Source organism: Rattus norvegicus, chromosome 10, assembly GCF_021556685.1.
Source record: "Rattus norvegicus strain SHRSP/BbbUtx chromosome 10, alternate assembly SHRSP_T2T, whole genome shotgun sequence".
NCBI lineage: Eukaryota > Metazoa > Chordata > Mammalia > Rodentia > Muridae > Rattus > Rattus norvegicus.
The window spans coordinates 94,264,604-94,286,119 of NC_141543.1; the positions used below are offsets into that span (position 1 = coordinate 94,264,604).

General features: G+C 44.9%; 2 protein-coding genes across 9 annotated transcripts in view; one reads left to right on the plus strand and one right to left on the minus strand.

Annotated features, from left to right (window-relative positions):
* Dcakd (dephospho-CoA kinase domain containing) overlaps positions 1–18,882 on the minus strand; it is a 31,199-nt gene extending 12,317 nt beyond the window's left edge. For 3 of the 6 annotated variants that reach the window (XM_087573221.1, XM_087573222.1, XM_087573223.1), the window contains exon 1: positions 9,830–9,927. The gene's annotated coding sequence lies outside the window, so the exon portion shown is untranslated. 6 annotated transcript variants of the gene reach the window in all.
* Positions 18,723–21,516, plus strand: part of Nmt1 (N-myristoyltransferase 1) — a 33,796-nt gene continuing 31,002 nt past the window's right edge. Inside the window, exon 1 of one of the 3 annotated variants that reach the window (NM_148891.2) lies at positions 18,723–19,232. In NM_148891.2, coding sequence (NP_683689.1) covers positions 19,102–19,232 — 131 coding nt within the window. In that variant the 5' untranslated portion in view covers positions 18,723–19,101. Of the gene's footprint in view, positions 21,070–21,516 lie in introns of all 3 variants that reach the window. The other 2 variants (XR_015630271.1, XM_087570026.1) reach the window with 2 other exon arrangements.

Genomic DNA, 21,516 nt, shown 5'->3' on the forward strand with positions numbered 1-21,516 from the left:
GGCAAGGCCTACCCTAAGAGGCTTTGTAATCAGAAAGGCCTCAGGCAATTTCCTTCCACATTCAGAACTTCCCTTTAATCGAGTAAAAAGTAAGAACAGTAATGACTTCTCACAGGAGTCTTGTCAGAAATAAATTAGAGGACAGAGGTCATAGTCACTTCATCTTCCCAGTTGAGAATGTGATGTCACCCGCAGTCACTGAAGCCTCCCATCTTTTTTGGGGAACACAGTAACAGTCTGTCTCAAAAAGGAAGGAAGGAAGGAAGGAAGGAAGGAAGGAAGGAAGGAAGGAGGAAAGTAGGTTAAAGAGGGGAAGGAAAAGAGGGAAGGGGAAGCTTGGAGTGTCCCAGCTTGAGGTAAGTGCTGTAACAACTTCTGGGAGTGGGTTTCTCCTGCCAGTGGACTCCTAGGGTCAAACCTGCTGGTCCTGCAGTGTTTATATCAGCCTTCAGCTTAAAACTCTCTAGGAATTTGGGCATTGGATTAAAGGGTGTGTGCCTTTAATCCCAGTCCTCAGGAGGCAAAGGCAGGTAGATCTTTGAGTTTGAGGCCAGCTTGGTATACAGACTGAATTTCAGGACAGCCAGGACTACACAGAGAACCCCGTCCTGAAAAGCAAAACAAAACGACTGTCCAGGAATTCCTCCAGTGTAAGTCAAGACCTTTCGGTCCTTCATAGGCCTCATGGACACAGGATGCCACCACCATGTATTTCCCATCATTCTTCTCCCAAGTAGCTCTCCTTGCTGGTCACAGAGCTGCTTGACCATGCTGATCAGCAGCTCCCAGCGAAGAAAGCATTCCTCTAGGTGAGAAGGTTCAGCAGGTCAAGCCTGAGTCTGATAATCAGGGAATACTTGGGTAGAAGAACCAGCTCCTTAGCTGACCTCACTCTCAGACATACACACACTTATCAATAACATTAAAAAGCAAGCAAATACTCTCCCCTCAACTCCTCTCTGCCTCACTGTCTGTTGTCAAGTGTATAAAACAGCATCCTGTGAGTTCCAGGCCAGCCTGGTCTACAGAATGAGTTCTAGGACAGCTGAGGCTACATGAAAAAACCCTGTTTCGAAAAAACAAACCAAAAAACCCAGCACCCTGTTTGCCCTACTGCTTCACTTCTCTTTAGAGCACTTACTAACCTCCACCCAGCACACTGTACTGTTACCTGCCTCAGAACCCAGGCACCTAAACTGTAGGTAGCAACCCATATGTGGTTTGTGTCACTGAATGTGGGGGCTACAGAAATCTGTCAGCAGTGTAAGTATCATGAATGTGCGTGGGTAGAAATGGATCCAAGGTGTGTTTCTTCTACTGCTCATCTACACTGCAGTTCAAAACTTCACTGCACCCTGGGTCCTGAATGTCCAACACACACAGACACACAGACACTCACACTCTCTCTCACTCTCTCTCTCTCTCTCTCTCTCTCTCTCTCTCTCTCTCTCTCTCTCTCTCTCTCTCTCATCTCTTAGGCACAATGCAAAGTACCGAGCAGTACCTGGGCTCGTGCATGCTGAGCTGTAAGGTTCCTAACGGACAAACAGAATGGAGGGCTTACAGAAACATTTAGCTGGGTTGGTAGGTAGAGTGCTTGCCTAGCATGACTGGAGGGCTGGATGGTATGCTAGCACTGCATAAATCAGGGTGGCGGCTCTCACTTGGAATCTCAGAACTATGGGCTCTCGGGAGGTCGGAAGTTCAACACTGGGCCAGTGAAAGTGGCTTGGTGTGTAAAGGTGAGCTGCCAAGCCTGATGACCTCGGTTCTATCCCCAGGACCTACAAGGTGGAAGGAGACACTGCCTCTGCCTCTGCAAGTTGTCCTCTGACCTGCACACTACATACACAAAGTAATTTAAAACAGGATCCCTAGGTGGGTGGTGGCACATGCCTTTAAATCCCAGCACTTAGGAAGCGGAAAAAGGCATCTGTGAGTTCATCTCTAAGAGTTCAAGGACAGCCAGGTCTACACAGAGAAACCCTGTCTCTTTAAAAAACAAACAAACAGGGGCTGGGGATTTAGCTCAGTGGTAGAGCGCTTACCTAGGAAGCGCAAGGCCCTGGGTTCGGTCCCCAGCTCCAAAAAAAAAAAAAAAAAAAAAAAAAAAAAAAAAAAAGCGTAAAAAACAAACAAACAAAAAAAACCCAAACCAAAAACCTTTAGAAATGTTGAGTTGATTTGAGTTTCATAGGAAAAAAAAAATCTTTGATTGGCTCCTGACAGGAATTAGGATACAATCTGGGAAAAAAGCCATTGGATATTTCTGCTACTTTGTACTACATATTTACAAAAAGCAACATCCTAGCCAGGCAAGGGAGTCTGATCTGTATAGTAAGTTCCATGCCAGCCAAGGTTACATAATGAGACCTTGTGTCAAAAATTCAAAGTGGTGGCGCTGGCTCAGTGGTCCCTGACTCAGGGGTTGAGAGCACCTGTGCTGTTAGAGCTCCTGGGTTGACTTCCAGCACACACACCGCCATTCGCAACCACCTGCAGCTCCAGTTCCAGGGAACGCAATGCCCTGTTCTGGCCTCCTCGGGAACTGCACCCACGGTACATATACAGACACACACATAAAAGACAAACCTTTAAAAACAATTTAGGTAGGCATGGCAGTGCCCATCTTTAACCCCAGCACCTGGGGGCAGAGGCAAGTGATTTCCAAGTTTGAGGCCAGCCTGGTCTGCTTGGTTGAGTTCTAGGACAGTGAAGGCTACATAGAGATCCTGTCCCTAAATTAATGAATAAATTCTGAAAAACATTAAAAATGATCTACATTCTGCAGTACTTCAAGTATCATCTAAGTTTATTTTTAAATTTTTTTTACTAGCTTGGTGTATTTTGTGTGTATTTGCATGCCAGGTGTGTGGCTTGGTGTGCAGAGGTCAGAGGCAGAGGTCTCTGAAACTGGCGTTAGAGACACTGGTGAACCAGCCGAGGGGGCTAAGAATCAAGCTCGAATTCTCTGTAAGAACAAGGTTTTAGCTGCTGAGCCATCTCTCTGCCCCAAGATTTAATGTTAAAGTTTAAGAATTGCCTATTGGGGGTGGGGGGTGAAGAGAGCAAAGAGGTTGTCAGGTTTGACAAGCAGGTGCCATCCCTATGACCCGCACAATTTAATTTTTTGTCTAAAAGTATCTATCTCACTGCTATGTATTTTGCATTCACCTTCAAAAAATAATAAAAGTATGTGTAAACCAAGGGACTGCTTCAAAATAAATATTTTGTTTTTAGAGTGCTTTGCCTACTTGTATGTATACGTATGTCTGCTGCTCCCAGAGGCCGCAAGAGGGCCTTTGGATCTCCTGGAACTGGAGTTAGAGTTGAGCTTCCTGATGTGTACTGGGAACCAAAGCCATCTCCTCTCTGAAAATGTCAACTGATCTCAGCTGTGGGGCCACCTCTCCAGCTCGCCTTTTGCTACTTGCTTTAAAATTAGGAAGAATCCGGTGGGAATCTAGGACCCTTTCAGGACAAAGCCCTGTGGTGGGCCTGCCTGATTTCTACTTATGAACCTTATCTCTAACCGATCACCCACTCCCCTCAGACCTATCCTGGTGCTGTTGTCAGGCAAAATCAGTCCTTCTCCTCTAGTAACCCATTGTTGCCCGGGAGATTTTTACTTTTTACTGTCGTGTGCGTGTGGTCAGAGGACCACCTCGGGAGTGTTTCTTCCTTCCGCCATGTGGATCCCAGAGATTGAACTCAGGCTGTCAGGCTTGGCATCTGAGCCATCTCTCCGGTCAGTATCTTCTATTTATTTCCTCTTATGTGTATGTGTCTCTGTAAGTATAATATGCCAAGTGTGTGCAGGTCGCCGAGGAGAAGAGAGGGTGTCAAAATCCTCTGGGACTGAAATTACAGGTGGCTGAACTGTCCAGTGCGGGTGCTGGGACTCCAACTTGGGTCCTCTGGAAGAGCAGCAAGCACTCCCTCCCTCCGAGCCAGCCGTCTCTCCCACCCATGCCCTTCTTTTTTCCATGAAGTGCTGTGAACCAATCTGCACGCCAAGAAGACAGGCACACAGTGCCTCCTCACGCTTACACAAGCATTTCATCTTGGCTAACAGGCGGGAACAGCATCACTTTTTCCAAGTTGACTGACATCCTGATTTTAGAATCAACAATGCTAAGCCAGGTGTGACGGCACACGGCTGAGATTCCGGAACACAGGTAGAACTCAGTATGGAATTAGCCAAGAGTTACGTGATGAAGCCTGCGCAAAGGCAAAAGCCAGAGAAACTATTGACGCTGACATTACCAACTGCTTCCCATCAACAGGCAGCACAAAATGGCAGGGGCTTAAGATCCTTTCATTTGGGCTGGAGGGATGGCTGAGCGGTTAAGAGCACTGGCTGCTCTTCCAGAGGTCCTGAGTTCAAATCCCAGCAACCACATGGTGGCTCACAACCATCTGTAATGAGATCTGATGCCCTCTTCTGGTGTGTCTGAAGATAGCTACAATGTACTTACATATAATAAGTAAATCTTAAACAAACAAAAAAATCTTCATTTACCCCCCGCCCCCCAAGACAGGGTCTCTCTATGTAGCCCTGGTTGTCCTGGAACTTACTATGAAAACCAGGCTGGCCCTAAACTCACCGAGATCCACCTGCCTATGCCTCTGCCTCTTGAGTGGTGGTTACTATCTTTTTTTTTTTTCTTTTTCTTTTTTTCGGAGCTGGGGACCGAACCCAGGGCCTTGCGCTGGGCTAAATCCCCAACCCCGGTGAGCGGTGGAATCAAAGGCGTGTGCCACCACACCTGGCCAGTTGGTTTGGTCATTTTAGAATTTGTTGGAAATTGAACTTAAAAATCTGTAACTCATATTCCAGGGGACCCGACGGTCCTCTGACTTCTTCAGGCATCAGACCCACACTTAGTGCACAGATGTGCATGGAGGCAGAACATTCATGCACATAAAACAACTAAATCTAAAAAGAGACAAGTCAATCTGTTTGCTCTATGTGCTGGACGCACAGGTACAGACCTGTGCAGAGGCTGCAGGATGTCAGGTACTTGGCTGCATGGTTCTGTTTTACTGTTGTTTAGGGTCTTTCCTAAACCTGAGGCTAAGCAGCAGGCCCCATCGATCCCCCTTATGTTCCTGGGATTTGGGCTCCAGCACTGGGCACAGTGCCTAGCTGGGGCCCCAAACTCGGGTCCTCGCACTTGCACAGCTGAATGTTTTTACCCATGGAGCCGCCTCCCCAGCCCTGAAAACCTAACTTTAATGGCAAGGATAATAGCTTATGAACCGTAAGTATAGCTTATAAACTAATATAGTTTTAAGAATTAAAAACAGAAAAGAAGGGGTTGGGGATTTAGCTCAGTGGTAGAGCGCTTGCCTAGCAATCGCAAGGCCCTGGGTTCGGTCCCCAGCTCCGAAAAAAAAAAAAAAGATTAACAAAAATAGAAAAGAAGGCCAGGCATAGTGGTGCATACCTTTAACTCCAGCACTAGGGACACAGAAGCAGGAGGATCACTGAGAGTTTAAGGCCGGCCTGGTCTTCCGTGCTAGTTCCAGGACAGCCAAGGCACAGAGAAACCTTGTCTCAAAAGAAAGAAAAGAATGCTCTGAAACCATGTCCAACGACTTCAGATGACCAATTATAACTTGACAAATCTTCAGGAAGGTTATTTTCAATTTAAGGTCATCTGCAGGTATAAAGACTTCTTTTTTTTTTTTTTTTTTTTTTTTGGTTCTTTTTTTCGGAGCTGGGGACCGAACCCAGGGCCTTGCGCTTCCTAGGTAAGCGCTCTACCACTGAGCTAAATCCCCAGCCCCGGTATAAAGACTTCTAAGTAAGCATTTCCACTCTATTCTTGTACACATTGACTTAAAAAAAAAAAAACGGTATTTATTTATTTATTTTAATGTATATGAGTAACACCGCAGCTGTCTTCAGACACACCAGAGGAAGGCATTAGATCCCATTACAAAGATTATGGGCTACCCTGCCATTGCTGGGAACTGAACTCAGGGCCTCTGGAAAGAACAGTCAGTGCTCTCAACAGCTGATCCATCTCTCCAGCCCCCACACATTAACTTTTAAAGCAAAACTTTCCATTTTATCTTGTAACATTAGATGTTATAATTTATTTCCTGAGGAGGTATGTTTGAATTTTTGAGTTCTTTGATAATATCCTACAAGTAAGTTTTAGAAACACAAGGAAACAGTAACAAAATTAGATCTTGCTCTGGCAAAACTGTATCTTCATCTTTCTGCTTAAACTTGACCCTAAGAGTTACCTCCGGGTTGGGGATTTAGCTCAGTGGTAGAGCGCTTGCCTAGCAAGCCAAGGCCCTGGGTTCGGTCCCCAGCTCCGGAAAAAAAAAAAGAAAAGAAAAAAGAGCTACCTTAAGTCTGCAATAGTAACAAGCTTTTTTAAACAGTGTGTGTGGGTATGTGGCTTTGCAGAGGTTTGTAAACAAATGACATTAAAGGCATAACTTTAATGCCCTTGGTAGGGTTTGAAGATTCTTTTTGGCTACCGTGCCCATGGGAACAGGAGCGATTCACTTGCTCACTGCCTCCAACCTGAACTTTTGCTAGAAATTCTACATTTTCCCCTGTGAGCTGCTCCAGGTACAGACACAAAAGCAATCAGTTTTCACTTTAAACCTTCGTTTGTGGAAAATACACCAACTTTTAGGATAACAGTTTCCCCAGTGTTACTTCTAAGTAGGACAAAGCAGTGGTGGCTTGTGAACCCTTCCTTTATAATCATGTCTCACATAAAGGAGCACTGGCAGTTCACTGAACTGAAACCACAGCTTTGGGCTGCCCTGAAGCCCGGAAATGTGCTGCTCCAGATGGTCAGTAGCAATTTCCCACGATCTTTTGATCAAACACTGTTTGATCAAAGCATTTTACAAATTCCATCCCATTCCCACCCCCACCCCGGGGTTATTTCTGCCATTTTAATACAAACAGGTAGCGGAGCTCGGTGACTCATGGGTAATCACAGTGCTAAGGAAGATGAAGGGAGAGAATCCTCACAAGTCTCATACAGTCCTGAGCTCCGTTCCCAACAGTCCCTCCAGCAACAAGGTAACAGGGCATCTACTGCATTCAGCCCTTAGGGGCTTTGCCAATTAAATAAGAAGTTTAATATGCAAAAATTCTACGAACAGTGACAAATCCTAGTGCAGCATCCCACCCACCCACCCACACTTTCTGTGTAACCATAACTGCCCTGGAATTTTCTCTGTAGACCAGGCTGGCCTCCAGTTCACAAAGATCCTGCCTCTGCCTCCCGAGTGCTGGGGTTAAAGGTGATGTATATCAAGTCTGGAAGATTAACAGATCTTCCTCCAAAATTTCATTTTCCTTCAAAATATATTTTTAATTAAAAGTATTTTAAAAGTTGCTCAATGGCTGGAGAGATGGCCCAGTGGTTAAGAGCACTGCTTGTGTTGGCAGAGAACCTGGGTTCAAATTTCAGCATCCACATGGTGGTTCACAATCATCCTTAACTCCGGTTCCAAGGGATCTGACCCTGCCCTCTTCTCCAACCCTTTTCTGACCCCAAGGGTACCAAGTACACTTTATATTGAGCACTCATTTAAGCAGGGAAAAAATTAAAAAAAAAAAAAAAAAAAAAAGACATATTCTTGGATTGGGAATGCAGCTCACTGATAGAGTATGCTTGGCCAGCAAGCGTTAGGCCCTGGGTTCGAGCCCTAGTACTGCAAAAACGAACACAGCAAATTTCTTGTCATTTGTTTTTTAGACAGGGTCTCATGTAGACTGATTGACGGCCAACTGACTATATATCCCAGAACCACCCCAAACTGTCCCTTCAACCTCTCCCTCTCAAGTGCTGGGACTACAGGTTTGGACCACGACCCCTGGCTTAAGGTAGAAAGCTGATATTCGCACATCCACCTGTACAGAGAAGTGGTGGTTGAGATCATGTTGAAGGGCGTCCCTCTTGATTTGCACTAACAGTATGTGTCACGAATGTGTCTGTGCTTTTCTTTTTTTTTTTTTTTCCCTTCGGAGCTGGGGACCGAACCCAGGGCCTAGCAAGCGCTCTACCACTGAGCTAAATCCTCAACCCCCTTTTTGTGTGTGTGTGTGCGCTTTTTTTTACGAATGTGTCTGAACCCATCAGCGCTTTAGAGATGGAAGCTTGAAGGCCAGGAATTCAAGGTCATCCTCCGCTACCACACTGCAAGTTGCTGGAAGCCAGCATGACCATGAGACGACCATGAGGCCCTCAACTCAAAAGTAAATGAACAAACAGAATCAGGAGGCAGAGGTTGAAGGCTCAGGCTAGTTTTGCAAAGTAAGTTCAAAGCCAGCCTAGGCCGCATGAAATCCTGTTACAAAACAAAACACCAAAATAAATAAATTAATTAATTAATTTAAAAAATTTTTAAAAATTGGGGTTGGGGATTTAGCTCAGTGGTAGAGTGCTTGCCTACCAAGCGCAAGGCCCTGGGTTCGGTCCCCAGCTCCGAAAAAAAGAAAAAAAAAAATTAAAAAATTTCTCTCTCCCTTCTTGAGACAGGTCTTGTAGTCTGGCTGGCCTGTTTGAAAGCCACCTGCCTCTGCCTCCCAAACGCTGGGATTAAAGACGTACTGTCATGCCTGGAAGAGAAAAATTCTAACACAATTCACTGGCCAAGGATATACTTATGTAACTAATGCTGAGGAACGATGAAATATCAAAAGCCTCTGTTATCTGTAAGTAAATCACTGTTTCTGTAGACACAGTGGACTCTGTTGTGTACAAGCAAAGTGCACATTCTGTGTTGGAACCCAGGCTGCAGCTAGGTCAAGGGTGGAATTCTAAGGAATGCAGCCAGAAACACCTTGGTTACTAGATGTTGGATTCTGAATTCATTTTTGGTTGTTGCACGACCATAAACGTTTCACTGTTGCTATATTCTTAGCACCTCTCTCATTCAGTTAACCGGACTCCACAAGGGGTCAGCTCCCTGATTACCAAGCTGTGGGTTAAAACATACACGAACACATGCAAAACCCAAAAAGGAAAACATTCAAATGTATCACCTTTAAAGTTGAAACACTGTGGGTTGTAATTCAGGGTGATCAGAATAGTGGTGAAAACTATGTAAGTTAACACCATTGATGCTATGCTTCCTCTGGGGCCAAAGGTCTTGCATTACGTAGCCACGCTCGCCTAGATCATTCGGTGAGAGCCTTTACTAGTGCATGAGTAGGAGACTCATGCCATCCCCGGGCCTAAAAATGACTTCAGACGACCAACTAAATAGTCTAGCTTACCTGGGGAAGGAAGCCATGAAAAACAAGGTCTGAAAATGAGATGGTAGATGCAAAACAGCACCTACCACCATCTTGAGATAGGTTGCACACCCGTTTTTCAGATGAGCAAACTAAGGATGGCAAAGGTGAGGAGGTCTCACTATTGGAAAAGGGAGAGGTTGCATTCAAAAATCAAAACTGAGTCCGACCAGAGCTCTAAAGCGCAGAGGCTTTGGCCAGAATCTCAGATTTTCCACCCCTTTCCAGGTGTAAACGTTTTTGTTCCTCCGTTTCCAAGACTGTGCGGGGTAAATAACACTTGGTTTGTTATCAGGATGATGATTAAACGTGCTTCTTAGCCCCAGGGGTGAGCTACAAATATGTGCTTTAAAAAAAAAAAAAAAAGGCGCGCACAATGCGCCAAACTCGGCCGCAACATCCCGCGCTCCGGCAGTGGTCTCGCGCGCAGACCCTGGTCCTGCGCGGCGCCACCGAGGAAACAAAGCGGTTGCCCGCGGCTGCCACACCGCCCGGCCCGCCCCATCCCGGGGCTGGCGGCTTCCCTTCACCCGCGCCGCTACCTACCGGGGCTCAGACTCGGCCTCAGCCTGGATCGCTAGCCCAATCTCCGCAGAGCTTACTGGCTGGCTCGCTGCACACAGGCGGGACCCGCGAGCGTGCACGCGGACCGGACGTCCAGCCAGCGGAAGGGGCGGGACAGGAAGGCGGGGCAGAGTGACGGCCCCGAGCAAGAGAGGTGGGCGTGGCCGGGCCGAGCTTTGGAGGGACAGAGGTGGTGGTCTAGGCTGAGTCTTAAAACTTTTAAGGACTTTTCTTGAAGGACATCGGTGGAAGTGTACTTCCTGCCACAATCTCTATCAGTAGTTTTTTTCCCCTAGAGCAGTGAGCATAACCTTCCATTCCAGTAACAAAACCATCCGAGAAAGTGTTAACCGTGCGTGCCTCTGCTTTGGTAACCATAGTAGCCACAGCAGTTGCCAGGGGAACTTTTTATACACCAGGCCTTTTGCTTTGTTTTTTTTTTGTTTGTTTGTTTGTTTTTGTTTTTGTTTTTTTTTGTTTTTTTGTTTTTTTTTGTTTTTTTTTTTGAGACAGGGTTTCTCCGTAGCCTTGACTGCTGGCTATTCTGGAGCTCGCTTTGTAGACCAGGCTGGCCCCAAACTCACTGAGATCTGCCAGTTTCTCCCTCCCGAGTGCTGAGATTAAAGCCCTGTGGCACCACTGTCCCGCTAGCCACCAAATTTTAAGAGCACTATGTAAGGTTATTATCACACTCCTCAGAGTCCTTACGGTGGACATTGTCGTTAATCTCATTTTGCACAAGTGACTGATATTTCGAAGTTAATTTCTCCTCTCTAAAGTTATTTGATTGGGTCCCATAGTCTGTCCATACCTCTCACCTAAACTCCAGAAGAGGGGGATAATAATCGCTACTGTACAGTGTTGTGTGTTGAAAGAACAGGAAATACTTAAAAGCGGCCGATAAAGTAGCACGGTAGCATTTAGTCCTTAACGAACACCTCTCCTGTCTCCCTTCCCTCTTCCTGAACTGTATCCTGCCCCTCTATTTAATTAAAGGCAGGGATCCTGTTTCTTTGCCACCAAGAAGGACATTCTCAGTGCCCTTCATAGTGAGGAATCAATATACTGAAGAATGAAGTGATTTGACATTTTTATCGGATTACTTTTGTCATTAAAAGAAAGAGCTCTCATCTCAATGAAGGTTTTAACTCTGGAACACAGATTTTGATTATCCCAGATTCTGTGTTTCAACGCAGACAGAGTTTGTAATAGTTTTACAGGACAAAGAAAGTCACAAATCAAGGAAAGCTTAAAACGCATTGGTGAATACATTGGTGGTTAGAGCAAAGTGGGGGAAGCTTTTGTTTAGACCTAAAATGCTATCTCATGACATGCCTAGCTTTTGGGTAAGCGAAAGATCGTGACCTGCTACATTAATAGATTCCAAAGTTTTTTTTTTTTTTAATCAAGATTTTAGTTCAGACACTGTGGTGGGTAAGGAATGGCTATTCCAGAAGGTTAAAACTAGCCCAAAATAAGGTTAATTAGCCCATGGGCCTAGGCCATTTTAATCTCTGCATGATAGAACTGCAGTTCTTTTTTTTTTAAAGATTTACTTTATTTATTATATATAAGTACACTGTAGCTGTCTTCAGATACACCAGAAGAGCGCATTGAACTCCTTACAGATGGTTGTGAGCCACCATGTGGTTGCTGGGAATTGAACTCATGACCTCTGGAAGAGCAGTCGGGTGCTCTTAACCACTGAGCCATCTCTCCAGCCCTAGAACTGCAGTTCTAACCTATCAGCCTCTGCAGATACAACTTTCCAAGCAATCTCGCTCACTGTCCCCGTTAAACAAGCATCTGGTTTTGCGCACACAGGGAATACATATTATTTATTAACTATTATAAGGTCCCTGGTGACTAGTCAGGCTCATTCCTATGATCTGATGTAGACAGGGCCTGAGTAGTGGGCAGCACAGCAGTCATCAGAAGAGCTGGTAAAGCTATTAAAAAACAAACTCTTGGATCTTATCAAAACTACTAGACATCATGATCTGGAACTGACTTTTCTTTTTTTTCTGACCTCTCTGTGAAATATATTTACATGTGGTATTCTTAATAATAGAACTACAATACTTAAAATTACCTAAATCTGGAACACAGTCTGGCCTAATGAAGTGGGAGGAGCATATCAAGAAAGAAGGCATCCCAACCAATCGAGTTCCTCCAAATGTGTTAACGCATTCCTTAACTCCGTGTTTACAGTCGTTTGACCTGGACAGAACACTTTCTCTGTGGTCTGGTGCACCTCAGACAGTTCGTTACTCTTTAACTCTAGCCTTTCATCTGGCCAGCAGGAGTTTGTGGAAATCACCTCCTGTGGAGCGACTTCTAGAGGCGACTGACCTTCAATATCTAAATTTCTATAACTCTTGTTTTTTGGATAATGGCTTCATCTGGCCCATTATCTTGGTGTTATACCAGATTCCAGCTTGAGGAAGTGGACAGTTATATTACAGAAGAAATTAGGCAACAACGTGATATCATTCTGAATTTCTCCCAGCACAATCGACCTTTTCCTGTATACTAAATAGTATTTATGATGGGGACAGAAACAAGAGGCCAGAACTGTCTCAAGTTGTAAACTCTATTATATCCCATAGTTGAGGTTTTCCAGATTTCCAGATGTCAGCCCTGGCTTCTATGCTGAGGAACACTGGCCACTGCCACACAGCGACTCCAGATCCCAATTACAGCAACATTATCTAGCAATCCTTTAGCACAGTCTCTTCCCACCTCTGAGTTTGGAAACCTTTCCTGTAGTATACCTTTTTCCTTTACAAGAGTTCCCCGCCCTTTCTCTTTTCTTAAAATCAAGTTCTCTCTCTCTGTATGTCCCATTTTAAAAGTGAACCCTCTTGGTTGGGGATTTAGCTCAGCGGTAGAGCGCTTGCCTAGCGAGCGCAAGGCCCTGGGTTCGGTCCCCAGCTCCGAAAAAAAAAAAAAAAAAAAAAGAAAAGAAAAAAAAAAGTGAACCCTCTTCCAAGATGTCCTGGCTAGTTTTTTTTTTTTTGTTTTTGTTTTTGTTTTTTCCCCCCCAGAGCTGGGGACCAAACCCAGGGCCTTGGGCTCGCTAGGCAAGCGCTCTACCACTGAGCTAAGTCCCCAACCCCCTGGCTAGTTTTATACAAACTTGTCACAAGCTAGAATCATCTGAGAGGGGAAATATTTCTTTTCAGTTGAAAAAAAAAATGTGCCTCAGCAGACGGTGGTGACACAGGTCTTTCATCTCAGGACTCAGGAGGCTCAGACAGGTAGATCTCTGTGAACTGGAGGCCAGTCTGGTGTATGGATTGAGTTATAGGACAGCCAAGGCTGAAAAAACTAAAAAGAAAGGGAAAAAAAGTATGCCTCTATAAGATCAGGCTGTAAGCAGGCAGGCAGGCAGGCAGGCCTGTAGGGTATTTTCTTAGTGAAGAATGTAGGAGAACTCTGCCCTTTGGGAGTGAGATCACCTCTTTGGCCTTAAGGTTTTGGGTTCTAAAAGAGATTAGACCGAGAAATCTATGAGGAGCAAGCCAGTAAGAATCACCCCTCCATGATGGCCCAGGCATCAGCTCCCACCTCCAGGTTCCTGCCCAGTTTGAGGTCCTGCCTTGGCTTCCTTCAGGATATGTGAACCAAATAAACCCTTTCCACCCAAGGTTGTTCTTGGTCATGGTGTATCATCACAGTCGTAACAAAGTAACTAGCACTTAAGGAATACCTTTGTTTGTAGTGAACTCAGCTTGTCCTAGAAACCCCGAGTCTACCTGCACTGATGCCAGTCTCTTTTGCCTCTAGCACTTGGCCAATTTTGATTAATCTGCTGTGTTGTTGCGGCAGAACGCTGATAGTTGGAACAATTTAGATAAAATGAACCAACTTCAATCTCTGGGTATGCCATACCAGAGTCAGTAAAGTAAAGGCTGAGCATGCCTTAGGATTCCCAGAGCCTCCCAGGCCTGACAGCAGTATTTATACCGTCTAGAATATGAGTTCCAGTTACTTGTACGAATTGTTGCTAAGTATGGTTATTTCCCATCCTGTGAGCTATCTAGTCACACTTACGGGGCAAATGATCATCATGACAGGCTATATTGTGACAGGAAATCCAGGCAGCTGCAGTAGACTAGCCATTATTATATCCAGGGATTCTCACTGACACTTTGTTACTGGAATGGAAGGTTCATGATCATTTCTCTATGGAAAAAACAGGTGACAAAAATTACTACTAGGAAGTGGATTTACAGGGCTGGCTTTAAGGAAAACAGAGGGAAATTCTGTGTCTCAAATATCTATGGGAAGGGGCAGGAAGGGATTTTATGGAACTCTACATGCCGTGGCTAGTCTTTGAGTGGTTGCCATTGCTTCTTCACCTCTCCTTGGAAAGTTGAGTAAACTGACTAGAGTCTGTACTTTCTCTAGCCTTCTGGAGACTGAGGTGGCGGGTTCAGGGATTCGAAGGCTAGCTTCAATTCTACAGTGAGTTCAAGCCATTAGGCCAGTTCTGGGGCCACATGGGACTCTGTCTCAAAGGAACACACATAAGAGGGAGCAGGGGATGGGGAGTTAAAAGATTAGGGTGCTTGGTCTGGCGACTCAGACCTGTAATGCCAGCTACTTGGGAGTCTGAGGCAGGAGGAGCAAAAAGCTAAGGTCTGCCTGGGATAGGCTGAGTTTAGAACCAACATGAGTGAGTCAGAGGCTCCATTTCAAAATAAGAACGTTAAAGGGCTAAGGATGTAGCTTTGTGATAGTACACTTGGCCTGGAGTCCAAAGGTCAATTCTCAGTATAGATAGATAGATAGGGAGGGAGGGGAAAAGGGAGGGAGGGAGTAAGGGGGGGAGAGAGAGAGAGAGAGAGAGAGAGAGAGAGAGAGAGAGAGAGAGAGGAAGGAGGAGGAGGAGGAGAGGGAGGAGGAGGTGGAGGAAGAAAGAAGAAGAAGAAGAAGAAGAAGAAGAAGAAGAAGAAGAAGAAGAAGAAGAAGAAGAAGAAGAAGAAGAAGAAGAAGAAGAGAGGAAAGAATGTGGGGGGGGATGAGTTTTTGCCTGCTGTCTGACTCAATCCCAGTAGTCCCTGGAACTCTCCCTACCTACTAGGCCAAGGATGCTTATACTGTCTCCCAGTGAAAGGCATCTATCCTTCCCTCCAACCCAACAGAGTTGCAATGCAGCCAAGGCTGGCCTTGAACTTGCAAATAAAATTCATCTCACAATCAAATGGGCCCTGTGCTCCACACAGCCAGTGTTTGAGCCTCCTCCACTGTCTCTACTATCTAGGCTTAGATGTTTGTATCTTGCCCGGTACCTTAGAATTCACTCTCAAACATGTTTTTCTTGAAATATTTGGGATGTGTGTTTGTTCATTCAAGGTCAGAAGACAACTCGTAGGAGTTGTTTCCCTTCTTCTGCCCTGTGGATTCTGGGGCTCAGCTTGGGGTTTTAGAATTGGTAGTGAGTTTTTCTCCCTCTCAGCTATCTTTGCCAGTCTTCCTGAAACCTTTCTTCTTCCTGACAAAGCCCCTTACACTTTGATGTCTTTTGTCTTTTCTTTTGATTCATAGAATTTAACTTTGCTTGTGTGCATTAGCATGCATGGGGAGGTATTTCCTGGAACACAGACAATGTAACAGCCACAGAATAACTCCCTACACCAAGACAGCTTGTTGCTATCACTAATGTTCACTCTTAGTGGAAAGTTCTTCCTTAGGAAACAGCTCTCCTGGTTCTAAGGCAGGGGGCCAAGAAGACTAAATCTCTTATTCTATAAAGCCAGCTCGGGAGCCTCCATCTCTGTTTACAGAGCCTGCTGCTGCTGGTGGTGGTAGCCCACGCCTTTAATCCTGGTGCTCTGGAGGCAGAGGCTGACGGATCTCTAAGTTGGAGGTCAGTCTGATCTAGGGCGAGTTCAAGGACAGCCAGGGCTATACTGAGAGACCCCTGTTCCCTTTGGACAGTCTCTCTATCCACCACAGTGCTGAGGTTAAAGATGTATACAGCCACACCTAGCTCTTTACAGGAATGTTGGGGATTCAAACTCAGGTCGTGGCTCATGCCTGCAGAACAAGCATGCATACCCCACTGAGTCCTCTCCTCAGTCTCGACCTTTGTAGTTCCGAGGTGAGGCCATCAACAACTCTTTCAACCCTCTTATGTTCCAGTATTCAAGAAGGTGACAATAACCCTCGAGTTGACCCCAATGTAGGCAACAGTCTGAGTTCATCCCGACTGACAGTGACTTAGTTCCATCCGGACCCTTAGTGTCTAGCCTAACATATCACACTGCTTTAGGCTTTGTCTGAAGGACGGCCCTGTGAGCGCCTTCCACTTCTACTTCCTAAAACTAAACGTACTCTCCAAGTTTACTTTAAATAAATAATAATACACAATTAAATGTATACAACACTTTACAAATAGCATTAATATTCATTCTTTATTTGAAAGCTTCCACCGCTGGGTGTGGCAATATGAGTTTGTAATCCTAATATTCAGGAGGAGGACAGAGGTTCATGAGTTGAAGGCTAACCTGGGCTACCCATCAAGATCCATCCAGACATTGTCTCAAAAAGAAGAAAGAGGGAAGAAGAAAAGAAAAAGAAAGGAAGGAAGGAGGGAGGGAGGGAAGAAAGGAAGGAAGGAAGGAAGGAAGGAAGAAGGGCTGCTAAAACTAAAACTCTCCTCTAGGTCCTCACAAAGTCCAAACTCCTTAGCTAGCCTCACAGCCTTTGTAATTTGGCCAGTTTACCACGCAGACATATTTTTAATCAAATGATGCCCTGTGCAAGAGGAAGGACAGATAATATGATTCTCAAGTCCAGCTCGGTGTTAAAACATCCCATCTAAGGTACCAACTTCATACTAAGCAGCACCAACACTGGACAAACCACTGAATGAAACCTGATCTGCTCAAACAGGATAGCTGGTGACACAGATCAACAGGATGGGATGCTACCAAGAAAGTGTTGTACAGACACATACTCCCAGCGTGCACTCTGAGTCCCTGGTACAACAACACCCCTCCTGGCATGCACTCTGTGTGCCTGCTACAACAACACTCCTCCTGGCATGTGCTGTGTCCCTGTTGGTCCTTTTCTTGTCTACACTAGGACATTATCCCTTCTTTGTTGCCTCTTGGTCATGATTAAATCTAACAATTTTGTTGTTACTTTTGTTTCTTTGTTTCTCCCCCATGTTAGACAAAGGTTCTAAGTCCCACACAACAAAATACTTTTTTTTAAATCGGATATTTTATTTATTTACATTTCAAATGTTATCCCCTTTCTCGCTTTCCCCTCTGCAAACCCCCTACCCCCTTACCCTGCTTCTATGAGGGTGCTGTCTGACCCACCCAACCCCACTCAGCAAATTTTAATGGCCATAGTGTGCTGGCCAATGGGATGCACAGAACTGGGAAAATCCAACCTGACCTCCCACCCCATACAATGTAAGGTCTTCTGGGGGATAACCATGCATGCTAAAGCAAATCTGCTGGTTAGCTTATGGCACCATGTAAAAGAGTAGTCTTGGTCCTGAAGAAATGAGTATAGGAGACAGCTAATGGCTTTCCAAAACCAAACAGAAATGACCAAGAATTGTTTGCATCATTGGAGTCTACTTAATTCTCTGGGCCTGCCACTCATGTAAGAGGAGTTGGCTATATTTAGCTCTGTGGTTCTTTTTCGTTTTCTGTGAGTCAGAGGGGAATTGTTTCTTCCCTTGCTCAGTTTTGCAAAGGCAAAGGGTCATTTCCCTTTTCAGGCATGCAGCTCTCAGATGGTGAGAACTAGTCTCTCACCACCCACCATACTCAGCACAACTAGGAAGTCTCTAAGCCCTTGTCTTTGGGCTATCTTCTCAGGATTGTGATTAGATTAGCTAGTTACAGGACAAAGACCAGAGGAACTGAAGCATTCAGGCATTTCTAAGATGTGGCAATCACCTTCCTATAATTGATTTTTTCCCCCCTTGGCAGCTGCCTGTATCCAACAGTGTGGCTGTTGTGATGGTAGAGAATTACAGAGGACATAGGGTAGGTTGATACAGATTTGTAGACAGATTTTGCCGCCTACAAGCAATGTACCAACTTTCCTGGAACAGTCTTTTCATCTGTGAAAATGGAATAATAATGGCAAACACATTCTGAGCTTGTGAAAATTATATGAAATCATGTACCTTACCCAGAGCCTGGCATGTAAGTGCTCACTAAAGACTTGTGTTGGGGTTGGGGGCGGTAGGGGAGGTCATGAGGCCTTAACCCTAGACTAAGAACTGCAGGCAATTAAGGAAGGACTGAAAATGGGGGAGGAAATAGTTCTCCTCGGGTACATCAGCCCCGAAATCACATACATACATTATGCATACTGAGCGAGCTGTATTTATATGTTTAGGGAAACAAACACACATCTATGTAACAACAACTAGAGAAAAAGAGGCCCATGAATGTGAGAGCAAGGTGAGGTGTATATAGGAGGGGTTAGAGGAAGGAAAGGGGAAGTGGGGAAACGATGTAATTATTATAATCTTAAAAAAAAAAAAAGGACGTTATGGAAGGCTCTAGTGGGGAATCAAAGGAATAATGGGAAGAAAAGCTCAATGCAAAACCAAAAGCCAAGAAATGGTAAGCCTCGCCTTCAAGCAATCAAGTCTTTTGGCTCAGGGTCAGTGTTCCACACACCTTAATCCACTGCCTCCGGGTTTTAGATTTCTAAAGACCTAGGTCTGCTTAAAGGCTGGAGTGGGTAAGGCAGCCGAGAGCAAACCTGGCTTCCAGTAGGAAAGCCCTCTGAAAGAGCATTTGAGCTTCTGCAGAATCGCAGCCATGGGCCTTAGTGTCTTTCACTTACCCAAGAATAGTAACGGTCCTTAACGGTAGCCGATAACGGCTCACCTGTGGCCCGGTGATTACCAAGGGTGCGCTGCAAACCTTGGACTTTGCAAGCCCTTCACTCGCCAAACTCTAATTCAACATGGAACTGCAACTCCCAGCATGCCCCGCGACCACCCTGTAAGGCGTGTAGCTCTCTTCGTCTTGAGCTTGGCTGAACCTAGGGGCTTCCGGAATTGCTGCCAGCTCCTCCCAAGGCAGCGTCCCTACGTGATTTCTGGGTTTTGTAGTTCACATTGGTACAGTTTCTTGAGAACAAGCCTCCCTTAGTGTCAGGTTTCGTCACATAAACTACAAAACCCAGAATACAGCGCGAATTTCCCCTATCCAATAGGAGCCCTCCATGTAGCGGGGCGCGGAGTCCGGCTCTCGCAACCCAAGATGGCGGATGAGAGTGAGACAGCAGTGAAGCTGCCGGCACCTTCGCTGCCACTGATGATGGAAGGGAATGGAAACGGCCATGAGCACTGCAGCGATTGCGAGAACGAGGAGGACATCAGCCACAACAGGGGGTAACGAGATCATCGTAGTCCAATTCATGTCCGGTCTTCCACAAGCTGGGTATATGGGGTGTGGGGAAGTCACCGGGAGCTTAGTCTAACCCCACCCCCATGTTCTTATTGGCTAAGCTATTAAGATCCTGTCTAACGATTGGGTTTTAGCATTGTCATTTACCAGGATGGGTGCTCAGATATTAAGGGTCGGAGACATGCAATACTTTTATTATATAAAAGTTCTGTGTAGTGTACCACTCCCTTGCTACAGGCACGATGGGGAAAAAGAACATTTTAAACGGTGGGTTTCAATAGTACAACGCAGAGCAATCTAGAAACTGCAGCCCAGAAGGAACGTTACTTATAAAGGTGTATGAGAAACGTGACTAGCAATAAACTAATAATAAAACATTTCGTTGTAGTTCACGGTCAATGAGGAAATTCACTAGGCTATACAAGCCATGTATATAATTATGTTGTAAAATATAACGGCCAGACAATTCCAAAATATAAACTCACTATGAATCCTATGTTATTAGCGATGTCATAATGTTGATTTATTCAGTGTCTATCGCCTCAAATAATCGGTGGTTATTATTAGAGTCAATTTTATTGTACCTTTCCTTTTTTAATTTAATGAACTACCTCAAAGCTTCAACAAACTTATGTCGCTTCTTGGAGAACATGTGGTATTTATGGGGTACTAGTGCACATCTTGTACTTGAGGGTCTCCCTGGGGTTTTTGTTTGTTCTGTTTTGTCTTTTGAGACAGGCTCTCGCTGTGTAGCTATGACTGGCCTGGAACATACAATGTAGAACAGATTGCCTCCAAACTCGGGGTGATGTTCTGGCCTCTGCCTCTCAGGTTAGAGGGATTACTGTTACAGGCAACCATGTAGGTCCGGGTCTTAACTATAAATGATTGCTGTCTTTTGTTACTAGAGAATAAGAAATGGGCCAGACATTTGGGAATTTGTATTTGTTTTCCCAAATCAGTACCTCTGTAAGCCAGTCACAGGGAATGATGTATTTAAATTCACATTATTTTTCTGCTGCTCTAACATCCCCCCATCCCCATCTGTATGTAAGTGTGTATGCATATGTATATTTTGTTGTGTAGAGACTTGGGTGTGTGGTTCTCTGAGTGTGTGGTAGTCTGTTTTTTTTTTTTTGTTTTGTTTTGTTTTGTTTTGTTTTTTGGTTTTTTGGTTTTTTTTGGTAGTCTGGTTTTTATAGCCAGATTTTGTTGTAGCCAACTTGCCGTGTAGCCGGCAGCTCTTAGCTTCCCCCTTTCCCCAGTTAAAGTTGTTATGAAGGTGGAAGGTTATAACCTTTGGCTATGCTCTTATCTTATCTTAAAGGTGGCCGAGCGAAGGATTAAATGATTAGTTATCTCACTGTGGTGGGTTTTAGGCTTAAAAAAAAAAAAGATCCCGCCTCTCGTTCTCTAACCAGCATGGGGGGGAAAATCACAAGAATGTGGCAGAAAAGGAAGCTGGCCAAATTTGATTTCATGACTGTTCTGTTGCTGTAATTCACAGCAGATCTAATATAGCAGCCACATTTAAGCCAGCTCTTCCCAGGACTGGGAGAGCAGAGGAGGAAGTAGGCGCTGGAGGAGCACAGGACAGGCCTCTGGAGGGGAAATCCTGGGCAGATGAGAGAGATGAGTGTGAAAGTCCCTTCAGAAGTGGAAGCACAACCTTTTCTTTGTTCATTCTGTAATTGCTCTAATTTTCTCTGTAAAAATGTTGCTTTAACCGGTGTTAGGTTTTTTGTTTGTTTGTTTTGGTTTTTTTATAGGTTTTGTACCCTGAAAAACGGCAGTTTACAGAACTTCGCCCAGACTCTCGAGGTATATAGCTTGGCCGTAGAGCATGTTCTCACCATGTCACAGGCCCTGGTATTCAGTCACAAGCATGAAAACCAAGAAAATCCTGTTTGCCGGGAAGTTCTTTGTTTTTGTTGTGGTACCATAGAGTGATAGCTCCCTTTTCCCAAAATCTTTAAGAGTGACAACCCTTCGGGAAGTGTTCTGTTACAGGATATGGTTTGAGTGAGCAAATTATATTAGTATACCAAATCTAGGGGGCCTGTGAAAATGAAGTAGTTTGCAGGTAGCACATGACAGAGGAAGGTCTTAGTCAGAAGCAGATCTACTTCTGATGCATAGGATTAGCATTTCTCTTTAACTTTCAAAGCAAAGCGAAGTTTCTTTATCTACAATTATTTCTGAGGGTAGAGGGGAGCATTTAGGATGTTGCTCTCAGGGCTGGGGATTTAGCTCAGTGGTAGAGCGCTT